The sequence below is a fragment of the Oenanthe melanoleuca genome, chromosome 6, assembly GCF_029582105.1.
Source record: "Oenanthe melanoleuca isolate GR-GAL-2019-014 chromosome 6, OMel1.0, whole genome shotgun sequence".
Classification (NCBI taxonomy): Eukaryota; Metazoa; Chordata; class Aves; order Passeriformes; family Muscicapidae; genus Oenanthe; species Oenanthe melanoleuca.
Window position 1 is genome coordinate 26199893 of NC_079340.1, and position 16277 is coordinate 26216169.

At 35.8% G+C, this 16277-nt stretch overlaps 1 protein-coding gene across 4 annotated transcripts in view; it reads left to right on the forward strand.

Annotated features, from left to right (window-relative positions):
* Nucleotides 1-16277, forward strand: part of VTI1A (vesicle transport through interaction with t-SNAREs 1A) — a 257422-nt gene that overhangs the window by 39150 nt on the left and 201995 nt on the right. For all 4 annotated transcript variants that reach the window (XM_056494312.1, XM_056494313.1, XM_056494314.1 and 1 more), the window contains exon 4: nucleotides 10446-10523. In XM_056494312.1, the coding sequence (XP_056350287.1) occupies nucleotides 10446-10523 (78 nt within the window). The remainder of the gene's footprint in view (nucleotides 1-10445; nucleotides 10524-16277) is intronic.

The window sequence follows — 16277 nt, forward strand, 5'->3', positions numbered from 1 at the left end:
TAAAGTAATTCATTAGGAAATCTTTCTCTTATTCTGGAGTTCACCATGTAAAGATGAGATCCTCAGGATTAAATTCTTACTGTCAGAATGTGTTCCATGGAAGAAATATTACAACACTCTGTGATACAAATTAATTGCTTTTGATACTTTAATTGTCAGCTTCTTTGTTTGGAATTTCACTCCACTTTTTTCAAGTGAATAACTTTTGAATTTAATCTTTGTCCTGATACTGAGATCTGAACATCTTTCTTCTTGTTCATGGATGCCATTCTTCAGTTGCTATTTAAATAAAAGAAGTACTTTTTAAGCAGTAACCACTAAGGTTTATTATTAAGTGTAAAGCTCTTAGATATACCTCAAACTCCCTGAACTGCTGATCAACAGAAACAGGCAGCATTTACTGAAATGAGAATAATTCCATCCCTGCTCTGTTTCTTAAGATTTCTCCTTATTATCCATTAATGGCCACTATAGGAGGCAGTACAAGTTCTGGACTAATTGAAGCTTTGACTGAGATAACAGCCTTTATGCAGTTGTACATCAAGTGAGACTTTCCTTAAGGTTCACTCTACATTGTCTTGACAGTGAAAATCTAGGCAGCTATAAACAAGATCAATAGAAATTGTAAGCATTGTTGGTGACAACATAGGAACAGGGAAAAAACAGAAATACTCAGTGAATTTTTAGAGTTTGGACATCAGTGTTTAGTGTGAAATGAGCTACTGCCAAGTGTTGATGATGCCCATTATTCTTTGTATGGTGTGCTGGTCCATTTGGAGGCAGAATTCCTGACTGCTGCAGGTAACAGGAAAAAACAAGAAGTTAGGTGAAGTTTGTCTATCAGACACTTTAAATACCAAATATATGTAAATATCAATGTTTTCTATAAGTATAGAAACTGCCTTTCCCTTACACTTTCCCTTAGGCTTACAACTTGAGTGCTGAAGAACTGAACAAAGTAGGGAATGGGTTGGTAGGGTTATTTTTCATATGGATATGTGTATAATAATATTTTTTCATCAATTTAGAAATTAATATTTTAATAAGTATTTTCACTGGAGTGGGAGACTGAAAAATGGAGAGGCAGTACAAAAAGGAGGAGGACTTTGGGTTGATAAATTAGAAGTAGTGGATTTTTGATAAATTAGAGGTAGTGGATTAGTTACTGACTTTTATCTCAGGTAGTGTAAAGCAAGAACTGCTCATCATCAGCTTGTGATAAAACTAGAAAATGCCATGTCTGAACATAGGGCTAGTATTTTACCATATTAGCTATTGATTTAACACAGCATGAAACAACTGGTGCTGTCCCAGTAGTGCCTGGTGGGGAGCACTGAAAGTACGGATTTATTCCCCATCAATCTGCTGCAAACTTCAAAGCCAAATTGCGGCCACTTAACTACCAAAATTACTAAACTCAGACAATCTTTATCTTTTTCAGGCAAGGCAACATGTCTTTCTGCAAGTACATATGTTCTAGAAGGAAGGAAGGGAATCTCAGCTAAATCACATCAGGGCAAAAATAATAAATTCAGGAAGCATGAACAGCAAGATCCAAAAATCAGTATTGATAGACCTATGCTATACACAAAGTATTTTTTGTTTTCCTTTTCATTAATTAATACTTTGAGCTAATGTGCTTATAGTTCAGAATGTTTGCAGTGAAGTACACAGAATGAGTACCTTGTGGGTATATTTGTATGCAAACCACCATAATTACACCATATGTCTATTTAATTTTTATTTGCATCAAGCATTGTTTTATTTTTATTTAATGGTGAAGTCAGAAATTGTCATCTGCTACTCTCATGGAATAGAGATCAATATTCTTAGGAGTCAACTGAAAATTTCTTACTCTGTGTATTACAATTTTCAGAAATTAAAAAACATGTATCAATATATGACTGGACAGATGCTGCTGAGAGAGTGTATGTGCTCAGTAAAAAAAGGACAGTGTCTAAAAATAGATTTTTATGGACTAAAAAGTATTTTTGGAAAGGTTTGCTTAAGTTTCTTTGATTTAAAATAGATCCTATCAGAGTAGCACAAATGTAGGTGGGACAATTCACCTGCCTTAGAAACATCTCATTCTCTCTGCCCTCATTCTGGATGTCCAAAATGAGATCTGTCTTTATAGCTTCATTTTGGTTTTTACACTTGGACTTCACAGTGGACAAAATGTATAATTTATTTAGAGACTGAGCTCTGTAGCAAAATTGTACTTCTAATTGGAAAGCCTGAAAAATACCATCTTTCCTGGGCTTTGCCTACTGTTAGAAATCCAGGCAGTGAGAGAGCTGAAAAAGATGATGATGGTGTTCAAAAATGGCAACTGGTTCAGCCCAATTACAGGTTTTCATTTACAGTTAGGTACAGGCTGATGAAGGCAATTGAGTAGCAGAGAGGAAGGAAGTAAAACTTGGATGCTTTCTTTCTGGGAAAGGGAGGAGCTGGTGGAATGTACCAGCAGGTGTCTTGTTACTGTTAGCAATGGGAACCTGGGCTCCAGATGGAGATACTGGCTGAAACAAAGGTATTTTAATGAACATTCAATGTTTTGGTTTGTCTGAGATGTTTATTTATCATCCTTCACCATGAGCTAATTAGTGTGAACTAATTAGTTAGAAAATCTTGAGCCTCCTTAAGAATTTTTTCCTCCCTGCTTTACTGTGTTTGGGAGCACTCTCTTTAAAAGTTGGCATTCTGATTGAACCTCCTCCCTTGGAGGAAAATGGCTCCATATTTTTATTTTCTCAGTTCATCTCTCTTTTGGTCCAACACACTGCAGTTTATCTTCATCTCCAGTGCAGCTCCAAATGTTTAGAAAACATTTTTGTTAATTGCACACTTACTGCACAGCATAAAGTCTTTGGACCACAAAACAGTCTGAAGTACATGATCCTGATGTGTATTGTTCCTTGTCCCCTAAATAGCATTAGCTGGATAAATGAAGCTGTGTGGTAAAATAGACTTTATTTTAAAAGGCACCAAACTCATAGTAATAAAAGAAAACACTAAAATATATGACTTAGGTCATTACAGCAAGGAGATGAGTTGAGATGACCAATAAAGATTTCATAAAAGAAACATAAGCTTTGTAGTGTGCTTCTAAAAGGTACTAGGAGTTCTCTGTTCCACCATTATCTTTAACAATTTTCCCTAAAAGGTAATTTTGCAGAGAAACTTGTAATTCTTGCAAGTATATATTATATTTAAAAAACCTGTGGACCATTCTCAAAATAAGCTTATTTTTGTAGCCTAGTTGTGCTTGTATTTAAATCAAAGTTATTCAGATCACACTGAGACTTCTGTAGAAAAACAGCAACCTGTATGATATTAGTGACTGACTTCCAATGCCTCACGTGACTTTTAAAAATCTGTTTTACAGGTGAGAGTCTTCTAGGACTTGACATAGTAAATTAATAGTTTTAAATGATCATATTGATATCCTGAAATATTTCTGCAGGTTAGCCTGAACCTGAATTGAGGATCAATTTATTTGTCAAGAATACTGGATTGATTTTGGCTGCTCCTATTCTTTGCATACAGATGGCTTTTTTTGATGCCACAGTCTGGATGTGTCCTTTTTCACTTCAAGACCAATTTTGAACCTGTGCTCTAAACAGAATTTATAGTCCCCCTACACCGAAATTAATTGCCTATGTGTAGATTACTTTGTGCCTGCATCAGGTGTGGTCTTTCACTTGAGGTATCTTTATTATCAAGCTGTTGTCTTAGTTGGGAAGAGAGGATGTTCCCCCCCCTCCAGCCTTGCTCTTGCCTTTTATTCCAGCACTGATGATAGAAATGGCTGTAGGAAAGAGGGGTCTGCAAGTTGCAGAACCTTTGTCAGCAATTAGCTAATGTATATATTAAAGCAAAAGGCACAACAACCAACATTTAATTTAACAATCTAAATTATCAGACTGGTTTTTGAACATGCACCGGGTGGCTACAAGGATGCAACAGGCTTTTCAGGAAGGTGGATCTGAGAAGGAATGAATTTGTGTGATCTCATGCACAATTTAAAGGAATTTCCACTGACTGAATAGAGAAGTTGGTTAACTCAGCCAGCTAAGTAGATGTGTAGAGATGGGCTTTGTAATGAAAGATGATAGTTTAATAATGGTTGTTTGAAGGAATCTATAGAAGGGGGTTGGACGAAATACTGAAATTAGAGAATGAAAAGTACATTAGAGGAACAGACTGTGAGCTGTGGGTAACAGTGGACAGTGGAATAACTGCAAGTCAGCAGTGCAGAGGTCATGTATCACTGTTGGCCTACAGAGATGTTACAGTCAAATTTGCAGATATACCCAGTCTTCCTTCCTGCTGCAGCTGATGCCTGGAACATTTTGAGATTATGGCATATGAGTAAAAAGGCTGGAAAACTGCTGTGCAGAACAGCCCAGCACTAAAGGCACCTTGGAGAAACTAAATTCTGATGAAAGAATAAAGTACTGGATATGGAGGGACCAAGGTTTGGAATTAGAATGGGGTAATTCAAACAAGCAAAGATGAGTGGTTATAATAAAAAGAAAAATAAAATTGATTTACATGCCAGGCTAAGGGGAGTTATTCCTTATTATGTTTGGAGAGTACTATTCAAGCCCAGGCAGTACTCACCTGAAGTTTTCTATGCTTGGATTTATAACTGTTGTATTGCATTATGTTTCTTTAGATGTTTCCATGGATTTCCATAGTGATCATAGTGAATGTTTGAGCATTCTCTAAAAACGGAATGAGTCAGAGGTCAGTTAGTTCCAACCTTTTGAATTTTGAAAAATCTTTCCATTTCTGAGTTGTTAAGTTTAGAAGTTTGAGTTCAGGTAAATAAGAGCTGCTTTTCTAAATAGAACTGTCTTTTTCACAATAGGAGTCATCCTCTGTAAATCCATAAATTCACAGAAACAGTGAATTTCAGTTCTCTCTCAGGTCACTTGTTTCCTTTCCTACCCACAGGAGGTGCAATGTAGCAGTTTAAGCATCTGCCTCGTTGGTGGCACACATGATCCCCTGCTCATGAGTTTGAGGTGCAAGTAGTTTTGTGGGCAGAAGCTGCATTTTTCACCATCAACATAACAAAATGTGTTGTGTCCTCACGGGGTTTGCCTGACCTTCCTCCCTGCCCTCACCTCATAATGAAACTAAAAGTGTGTTTGATGAGGATTATTGAAAAGAAGATTTATGGACCTGTGACATCTCTTTAAGATGGGTGATAGTATCTCTGCATTAATTTCACATTAGCACTTGCAGTTTGATTTCTCTCTGCTGTTGCAGGAAGCTGCTGACATTTGGCAGAGTGGCAGAACACGGGGTTTGAGTTGTGTTTCTCTTTCAGAGTTGCCTGCAGCCTCTTCTCTGCGTGTGCAGGGAGGGAGGCAACACTGGGGGTGGCTGAGACATCGACTTCTGCCAGCTGACATGTGCTGTTAAATTGATTCTTTCAATCAGAACTTTCAGTGGATTTGTGGAATAGTTTTTATTTACTTTTGGGCAGGAATGTATCCATTTGTTTGGGGTTTTTTTTTTCAGTTTTTTTAAGGAAATGCTTGAAAGTCCAGCAGATTGTATATTAGCACAATTTTCCTGCTTCGTGCACCCAATTTTTAGGAGCAGGAAACCTCTTTGAAATTGTCTGAAGTGTCTAGTCTGTTGTTCCTTGATCACCTTTATAGATAAATATAGTTTGGAAAATTAAAATGAAATATAAGTTTTGAAAACTGAAGTTTGAACACAATTTTTCAAATGGAAAAGAAATACTAATTTATTTTATTTAATTGGGTTTCTGTTTCAATATAAGCTTTGAGATTGTTAAATAGGGCCACTTTTCCTCTAAATTTGTTAAACTGTATCTTTTCCATTTGTGCTCAGTAAAAAATACTTAAATACCTATTCCAAAAGGCAGAGATGAAAGTGTATATTCTGCAATATTGAGCTGTCCATTTGGGGATCAGGTCACTTTTTTCAGCTTGCTTTTAGCAAGAGCAATGGCAGAAGTGACTACTGTAAAAGAACACAAAATCTGATATATTCCCACAAATTATTTCTGGTTATGTTAATCTCAAGTATTTATTTACATTTAGAACAGGGCCAGACTCTGAAACAGATGCCTGGAGATTTTTTAAAAACATTTATATGTACTTGGAAATTCTAATAAATTTTGTATGAAAACAGATGTTTGTGGATAAATAAGCTTTTTTGTTGTTTACATATATTCCACCAGAAAAATCTGTTTAAACTGCTCTTAAAACATTGAGCCTGAAAAATTGAGAGGTAGGGATAAAAGGATCTGCTGGGTCTTTTGTCTGAAATGCACCTACATTTGCTCATCTCTTTGTGGGCTGCTTAGCATTTAGGAGGGGGAAAGCTATTCTTTAGTTCATGTATGAAAATGTACAATACTTTATATCAATTATTTGGCTGATTGCTGGAAGTGCATTGGAGTGAGGGGGCACTGGCTAGTTCTGGCCTTCACTAATGGGAACATTTCAGAATGTGGATGGTAATTAAAGTATAGAATGTGGAAAATTAGGCCAAAATTGAATAGAAATGAATAAGTATGTGTTCTGTTGTGCAGATGTTGGAAATAGATTATTTTGGATACCTCTTTCTATCTACATCTTATTTGGTTACCGTGCAAAATTCAGTCATACACCATGTAGATTGTTTCTCTTCCCATTACCTTCTCTGTTTTTATGTTGTGATGTATCTGTATAGGTAGTAATTTAGCAAAATATCCTGTCTGCCAGGTGTGGGAACTAGCTGATTGTATTGTAATACCAGATCATTACTTAATTCATATGCAACCTAGCCTAGCACATGGAAAGCATTATAAATCTATTTACAGTGGGGCTGGTCTGATGATAACATTGTATTAAATTCCCAGGTGAGGCAATTTAAGCAATTGCTTTGCCATGTGTAGGCCATGGAAATTAACTTCTCATATGCTTTAGTAATAGAGGAACTTCATTGGTATGCTCAGATTAGTGGTATAGCAGAATTCTTACAGTCTGGTTACGTGTACCCTGCTTCACATGTGGAATCATACAGGGGGGTGGTACTGCAGATCACAGATCTTAATTAGTTAAAGCTGAGTTAATTCATTTCAATTCTAATTTAGCTGGGCTTGCCTATGAACACATTCAGTTCTATTGGGAAATGTTAAGGCTTGGGTCAAGTAGACAGATTGTTTAAAGCCAAATTGCCAGACAGAACTGAGCAAGTGTATCTGTTTGAACAGGGCTTTAAGGAAATCACCCGATCAGTATGCAAAAAATCCTGTTCATAAACCAAGAGAGATCTGCCTGGAATCAGAAATTCTTCCTTGTCAGAAGGTGTGGGTACTGTAGTACATTTAAAACAGCCCCTGAAACTTTCTGAGTGCTGAAGTTTTGTAGAAGGTAGCTTAACCCTTTTGTGTCTCTGTGTTTGGGCACATGCAAACACATTCACTGAGCAAAACCACTTGTGTGTTTAGACTTTTTGTCTAGGTATATACAGGAAAATATAAAATACAAGGAAAACTTATATATATGACAGAGCTTTGCAGTCAAAAAAACTGCACACAGAACCTCTTAAACCTGTATTGAGCTGCCCAGAAATACCTTGGATTACAAACTCTGTAAAGCTTCTGTCTTTTCTAGAAACATACATATAAAGTACCAGTAGACAGTGGTAAGTGACAACTAAGACTAAAAATGTTGACAATTTCTTGATTTGCCTGGTTAGCTTATGTATAGAAGTCATTAACTATTTATAAAATGCATTATGAATTGGTTTCCTTCAAACTGTAGCAGAGTGTGTGACATTTCCACCTCAAACTATCATTCTTGCATTTGGCTAAAGTATATATATTTATAAACAGCTGATGGTTATGAACTAAAAAATAAAAAATAAATAAAAAAATACTTAATTATTGAGTCCAGACAAGCTGAACTAATCTTGATAGTCACATTTAAAAGTGTTAACCAATAATGCTGTATTAAAAATAAGAATAGTATTTAAAGATATTGATATTTTGGACAAATCCTGAAAGAATAAATGAACACTTTAGTTCAAAGACCTTTCCTTTTATATTATTGATTCATTTGGTAGTGGAACTGTGATCAAAAGTAGTATCAAATTATTTATTGATTATGGCAAAGAGTTATACCTAATTGTAGCCAGAGCATTATTTCTTTTAATAAAATTTCTGATTTTCAGATTGTGACAGATTATTACAATAAAAGAACAATGATACAAATATATTTATTAAGTTCAGTGGCAATTATAGTAAAGGATTATAAAGGATCTAAAAGTTGTATTGCTATCAACCTTTATTTCTTTCTCGTGAAATATATTCTTTTTCCTTCTCCCATGCAGGCTCTTAAGAATGAGAATATCATCCAGTTACATCTTTCAAATAAATGATGTGTAATCAAGGAGCATTTCATTCCCTACATATTATTAGGAAGCTTGTTCACTGGAGAACAAGCTCATGAAGCATCATGCTCCTCATCTCAGTCTAATAATGATAAATACATTCAACACTAACAGGATCAATGGGGCTGGCTCATTTTGTGAAATTGGGAGAAACTGTACAGTTGAACTGCTAGACCTCAAATGAGGTCTTAAGATTGAATCTTAATCAGAAAAGAAGATTAGATATTTATTGGTATATATTTGTAATTGCCTTCCTTGTTTGATATGTATCCAATAAAAATAGGAAAATAATGTAATTGAGCAATCTATGCCAATTTGTTGGCTTTTTGGTGAGAAAAGAGAAAAACAAAACCTATCTCCATATGATATTCTTGCATACTGTGGAGTGTTTTAGTCCCCCATAGTGATGAAATGAATAATTTAAACAGGCAGCTCTGATACCACAGCCTGTTTAAAGGTTCTCATTTCCTTTAATGCTGTAGACTACTTTAGCTTGGTTAGTATGAAACTGTGACAGCTGAGATCTCCAAAAGATTTGGCACAATTCACCTCTTGCAGTGGGTCCGTGGTCCAGGGCTTTGTCCTTCCTGCTTACATCTGTAGCTTCAGGAAATGATCTAGATCTGAGCACTGGCAAGTGAATCACAAATGTGTAGACATTGTAATGATCATGTTGGTAATAAAGGGGAGCTACATGACATAAAGAGCTAAAATGTCTAGCTCTGAGGTGACCCATACAAGGCTTCCTTCACTGCTAGGTCCCTTGCACAAAGGGTGACCCACTTCCAAACCCCTTTGTTACTAAGGTGATGAATTTCCCTGTGGTCTGTATAATTTCTAGTGGTTTTTTTCCTGTGCCTCAGTCCCAAGCACAAGTTTTGGCATGATGGCCCAAGCAGAGAAGGTTTGAGGAGGGATTCATTTTTTCTGAGTTCCTCCTGGCAGGCAGTATCATGACAGGGTGTGAGGGAAGCCCCCATCAATAAAGGAAGGACCTTCAGCTTAGGTTTTGTTACTCTTGAGTTTCTTCCTCTGATGAGGTGTAAAAATTACCATAACTACTCTCAAAAAGGAAAAAAAAATAGACAATATGTTAAAAATTCAATCCCTCCTTTAATGGTAAGTGTAGGAATATTAATTAATAGCTTGTTATTTAGCTAACGGAGAAATAGAAAGCTGGGCTGATGTTCCCATTGTGGACTTTCCCATTGCTCTGCTGAATCCTGTGCTATCTTGGTAATCATCTCACATTTGCCTTCCATTGCTTGGCACTTGATCTAGTTTAGAATCAAGATAATTATCAGTTCAGGAGAAAATCTGGTGCTCATAAGCTGTGAATTTACTTAATATCCTGTCTGATAATGATACCATGGATGACTGTCTCAGTTTTGTGGTTTCCATGAACTGCTGAAAACCAATGTTTCCTTGTGCTGTTATTTTTCCTCCTTTCTTTCACCCTTTAAATTCTGATCCTTTCCCAGCAGCTTTAGCAGCATAGAAAACACTTGTTAATTTTCTACATCTTTAAATTGAGTCAGATATGTCACACCTGTGTTGTTCAGGATTGGTTTTGGGTTTTTTTTTAATGTGGGAAAATCTCAGTCTTCCTTTCCTGTCTGGTGGCAATGCTGCCATCACTGTTGTGTTGTGTTCTGTGACCTGCTAGCAAGTGTTCTTCAGAAAAATGCACTTGGTTCCTGCACTGGCATTTTTTCCATGCTTCTGCTATTAGTGTATATTGCCTCACATGTTATGTCTCTTGAGCTTCACAGAAGCTGCTTTCATTGCTGCAATGTTGAGGGTGTGACTGTCTTAGAAATACTGTAGTTCTGCCATGCAGATTTGTTAAGATGCAGCAGTTGAAGAACTTTGTGATAACTTTCACTTGCAGATTTTTATATATATTTTTTTTTAATCAAATAGGTATCCATTAGGGGGCTCTCGAGGTTTAAGATGATCAGCCTTGATACCAATGGCTTCGGAGCTTTACTTCCTAACCCTTTCTTCTTTTTGTTTTACAGAAAAGGTCACGAATCGCCTACAGTGATGAGGTGCGGAATGAGCTCCTGGGGGACGACGGGAATTCCTCAGAGAACCAGGTAGGATGCTAATCAAGAAGCCCTAGTGGGTGGCTGGAGGGTGAAGGAGGTCACTGGCACACTGGGCTTCTCAAGCTGCTCCTTAACAGCATTAGCAACAACTCATGTGGAAGTGATACTGTTTAATGCAAAGCTGGGGTCTTAATCAACTTCAAAATGTTTCTTGGAGATCTTACATTTAACCCTTTAACTTGTGATCACTGTCTGCTATCTCAAAAAAAATCTTTTCTTCTCTTTTCTTTATTATTTAGTACTTAAGAAATAACTTGAAACACGCTGTTTGCCGACAAAGCCAAGGTCTTCACCTCAAACACATGTAAAAGGAATAAAAAAGTACATAATGCAGCTTTGATAATAATGCAGTATAATTAAATCAACACTGGCAGGCAAAACAAATGAAAGTGCTCTCTCAGAATTAGGCAGTATCCCACTCAGTTTCCTTGTGTGATTTCTTCTTTAACCAGATTTTCTCTCCTTGTACCAAAAACACAAGTTGTGCTAATAAGAGCAAGCTTTCATAATGCATGTTGTACTAGGATGCAGAGTGCTATCCACCTCTTTTAATGGATGAAAGCTTGATAATCCTGAGGCTTTTTTAAAATCTTGTACCCGTATTGTTGTTCTGCATACTACAATGAGGATCCTGCTAGACTACCAACAACTGTAAAGGCAATTCAGGACACTTTGACCCACCTGATAATATTTCTTTTTGGGATGAAACTTGTTTGACACTCTGTCTGAAAGGACAATATTTAGTTTCTTTCTGAAATTTATGTTAGCAAAGTTTTGTATTTTTTAAGTTAGAAATTAGCTGAAAGTTTTCCTACAGGTCATATTTTCTCTTCTGACCAGATAGAATCCCAATTATTTTGCCAAATTATGTAAATATTTACTTGATAAATGCATTATTAAATAAGGAAATTGATTAGAACAATATTCTGAAATTTTTTTGTATCTTCTAAGCTCGGTATTGGCTCGGCTCCACTAAGGACAGAAAAAATAAAGACTTAGAGACTTGGTACTGTAGTAGTCTTTAATTCATACATTAATGAAATTAGACAAAGGATATGTTAGCTGAAGACATTAGACTGAAGTATAGCATCTCTGGTACCTATGTGAAGACTTAAATTTAAAGGACATTAATCTTCATATTTATATATGATAGAAAGGGAAGATTCCAAATTTTGAGTAAAATTAAGAGGGGGTTTTATATCTAAATAATGAATTTATGGGGAAGATTATTTTTGGGAGAAGAGTTTCACGCTCTGTATGTCATGATTGTAAATGCAGTCCTGTGAAAGTGTTAACATTCCCATTTTATTTCTCTTAAGGTGCTGCTACTTTTACATTTCAATAAAAAAATGTGTGGATTCAGACATAAAACAGCAATTGTGATAAGAAGCTTTACTTATAACAGAATATCTTATGTGTAGGGATGAGATAAAATATTTTATTTTCACTTTTTAAAGAATGTTTAAATAACTGGTTCATGTGAGCACTTTATGTCACTGATGATCTTTTTTCCAAACTTGGTGAAAAAGACTTGTTCTCATCTCAAGGAACTAAGTGATACCTTCAACCTTCAATTTATCAGCTTAGGGCTTTTTCTTCCAAATGACCACTATTTAAATGGAACAAAATTTTGGTTGCAGAATGACTCATGTATAGTTTTTTGGGTAATCAAGATAATTTTCTATTGCCCAATTTGAAATTATTACCTCTGTACCTTTTAAGGTTCTTCATTCCTTTCTTGAAAAATATAATTAAATAGCACCATAAAAGAGTCACCTAATTTCTTTTAAATATGTGAATGCCAGTATTTTTAAAATACATTATTCATTGTGTTGTTTCAATAATAAATATCACATTCTCTTTTTCTTATTAAATACCTTTATTTATACCTGTACTTGTATACATGTAGCTATGGGTGAAAGCAGCTAGTGCAAAAACTTGAAATGGTATTGGGCTTATTAGAATGTACAGCTTTGAAAATTAAGTGTAAGGTTTAGGTACTTATCAGACACTGAACATGAGATATTGTGGTGTTTAACTCAGTAACCCCAGGCCTAAAACTCATTCACTCCTATACATTATTATATCAATAGAAAATTGGAGTAAATGATGAAAGGATGCTCAGGTATAATTTAAAGCCATATAAAATATTTGAAGATGTTTCAAATGCTTGCTTTTGTTTCATCTGATGGAAATAAATATAGGTGCATGGGCTGATCCTGACCCTAATATTGTAGGATTTTTGTTTCTCAATCAGTTTGGATTTGGGTAAATTAGTTTAACTGAAAAATGGTGGGTTTGTTTTTCAGTCACCAACTGTGAAAGGGGAGAGAAAGGATTCCTTTTCTGACAGAGGATATGTTGACAAAAGTTGCCAGCTCAAAATTGCTCCTGTACCAAACCACAAATATTGGTAAAATCTGCCAATAGAAATATTGAATATCTGGTTGTCAGGGTTGTTACCCAGAGGCATACAAGAGATATGAGTTGCTGGCCTTTGTCATTGTGATGAATATTTGCATGATGGTTTTGGTGGAGAGAGAAGAGAAATGGAACTTAATGCTTGCTGGCTGGTATGACCATATTAAAAAGCTAGAAATAAACCAGGTTGCTATTGGAAAAATAAATGATCTGAGTCTTTTCCTCAGCTTCTCTTTTTTTAGTTGGGTTTCAAAGGTACAAATACAGCAAACCACAGCCAAGTTATAAGCTGTAATGAATTGGATCATAGGTATGAGTTTCCAGTTGTTCTCTCAGGAAGAAATAATGAAGTACAAAGAACAGATTGAAGAATAGTTAATGATGATTTATCTTTTGTTTTCTTCATTTTCCCAACATGTCTCCCAGAAGTAGCAGCCATTGTCTCTAGATGACACTTAGTATAACTTGGAATACAATTCCCTTATAGTGATTATTCCAAGATGTAACCACTTTTAACACATAGATCATATAGAAATTTCCTGTAAGAAGTTGTAAGAATTATATAATCCTGCTCCTGAAAGCTTCTTTTTAAATAAATGCAACTTTTCTTCATGAGACAAGTAGTGATTTAGTGCTCTAAATGCACCTAGAGTTCAGTAAAGTCACTGCTTAATATATTTTAATTTCTTCTTAGTTTGAATCATGGGAATGTACTCAGCTACGGCACTCAGAGGTTAAAAATCAAGAAATGTCATTTCTTGCACCAAAAGAACCCCCTATCTCACAAACCAAATCCCTAAAAACTATGGTGTGCTTTGGGTTTTTATTTATTTTCCAAGAGTGGTCTTAAACTGGCTCTGTTGCTTTCAACTCTTCTTTGTCATCCTGGCCACCAACATTTAGCAAATCTCTTGAAAGTTTTGAGTTTTTCAGTGCAGTGAGACTCTACCTAAAGTTGTAGTTTCACTTTAATAATAATAGAACTGTTTTAGGTAGCAATTTGTGTGTTTTTGAGGAAGTATATGTTGGGTTAAATCAGACATCTCTCTCGGCTGAAATTATGTCAAGTTCAGTATTATCAGCTTTCATGAGGTGTAACATTGTTCCTTTCTCTTTTGCAGCTACATTCATTAGTAAATTTAAATAAATTCACATTAGGTTAAACTGCCTATCCGTATGCCCATACATTCTATATGCGATTCATATTGAACAAATATTTTGTGTCTACTTAATTTCTGACTACAAAGTTGTGATAATATTAGATTTGGGCTTGCTGTGCATAAAGTGTGTCAAACTTCAGCTACAGACCAGGGGGTGAAGTTGGTCAATTTAATTCGCCAAGATCTAAAGAAGGTCGGTATCATTTCATATAGCCCTGGCAGAGCAGATCATTACCAGACACAAATCTGTTCGTTACATGCCGAGGGTTTATAGCAAAATAAATAGACTGTCATCATAAGTTCAGAAAATTGTGTGTTCGACCCACGATAATGTGTAAAGGGCGTTTAATAGAGTTCAGCATTTATTCGTTATCTGTATGCGGACAGAGACGGCGGTGGCGTTATCAGCTTTCTAAAAAAAATTCGGCAGTTCTGCGCGTCACATGACGAGCCCGGCGGCCACACGCGTGCGTGCACACACACACACACACTCACACACATCCCATCCTGCTCTCTGTGGTGCACTTCTGATTTTAGTCACAGCAGAAGGCTTAGCCACAAGAGATTCCACTGGTTCAAACCAGCGTAAACCAGACTTTTTTTTTTTTTTTTTATAGCCCACAAAGGAACAGATTACCTCTTGTATCGAATTCTGTATTGCCAAAAAAAAAATCTTTGTTTCAAAAATATGCTGATTAACATAACCTAAAATGGTGGCTGCGCATGGCTTAATGTTGTTTACAGTTCAGGAGTGAGCATAATAAAAATAATGTTTCAAAATAGGAATGTAAAGGTAACATATTTTCATCAAGAGCATTGTTAAATGGGGGAAAATACATCTTTTGTTAATTTGAATGAATATCTTTCAGCCAATGCTGAAAAAACCCCAACCCTCTCCCATTACTTAGCTTAGCTGCAAATCCCATGCAGAGCTTAAATTCAGCCATGCAGCACAAACAAGATAGAACATTTTTGTTTGGGACCTATTGAAAAAACAAATGTGCAGCATTTTAAAACTCTCATTGATTATAGCAGGGTGGCATGCCCGGACGGGCTCTATTGCGGGAGAGTCGTTTTAAACTTTGGCCCTTTAAGTATCATAGTCAACTGAAGAATGGTGGCCTCAGAAAGAAAAGATAGCTATGTGATCAACTCCCAGATCGTCTCTTTCTAAAGAGCCTTAATGTTTGCCTTTTTGGGAAAAAAGGGGGGGAAGAGCTGGAGAAAGAGACCAATTTATGATAGGCCAAGCACTTGAATTTAGGCGCTGGTTTGGCCGGCACTGCAGTTTTCTTTGTACCAAATTCTAGCAAAGTTCCTTTAGCTCAGTGCAGAAGAGCTGCCCAGTTCAAGTCAGGGTGGTTTAAGAGCCTCCTAATCACATCTCATTAGAGCCTCTTGTCCCTTTTGGAAACGGGGTGAGGCAAACCTTCCCATATGAAACAATAGAGAATAATGGAGGTTCTTTTGTTTCCTTCATGCTGGTGAGACTTTATTAGTAGTAAACATTCTCAGCTTACACATTGAAAATTAATGTTATGAAACTGTAGGTGAAGTATCAGCACAAACTGAGATAACTATGTAGATGTTGTAATTTTGAGCTGGAATCGGTGAACTATAATTTTTTTATAAAGGGCCATTCTTGTGCAGATATTTGTTGTGAGTAATTATACATTTTGTTCCAGTACAAATAATTTTATCTATCTCTCTAAGGGATGAGTATATTACAACATAGCTTGATATTCAGGCTGTGGTTTTATTTAGTTTTGTAGTAAAGCTGCCAGTGCAATATTATTAGTGTTAGTGTTAGATTGTGTTGATTTATAACTATAAATAAATAAATAAAAATTAATATACTATATAAGCATACACACACACTCTGTGTGTGCATATATATATATATATACACACACTGTGTAATAGTGTGGATTAAGAACCTGGAGTGGGTCTTTTCTGAGGGAAATAGGTTTCATGTTTTTCCCTATTCCTTTGTCTATTTTTAAATATGCTATTCAATAAATCATAGTTCTGAGCCATTTAACTAAGCTGCTTCATTTTTTTTTACCTGGCAAAACCCCTCAAAATGAAGTTCAATAATAAAATTAAATAATATAGTTACAGTAGAACTCAGGTATATAAAAACTGAAATACTGAAATACAT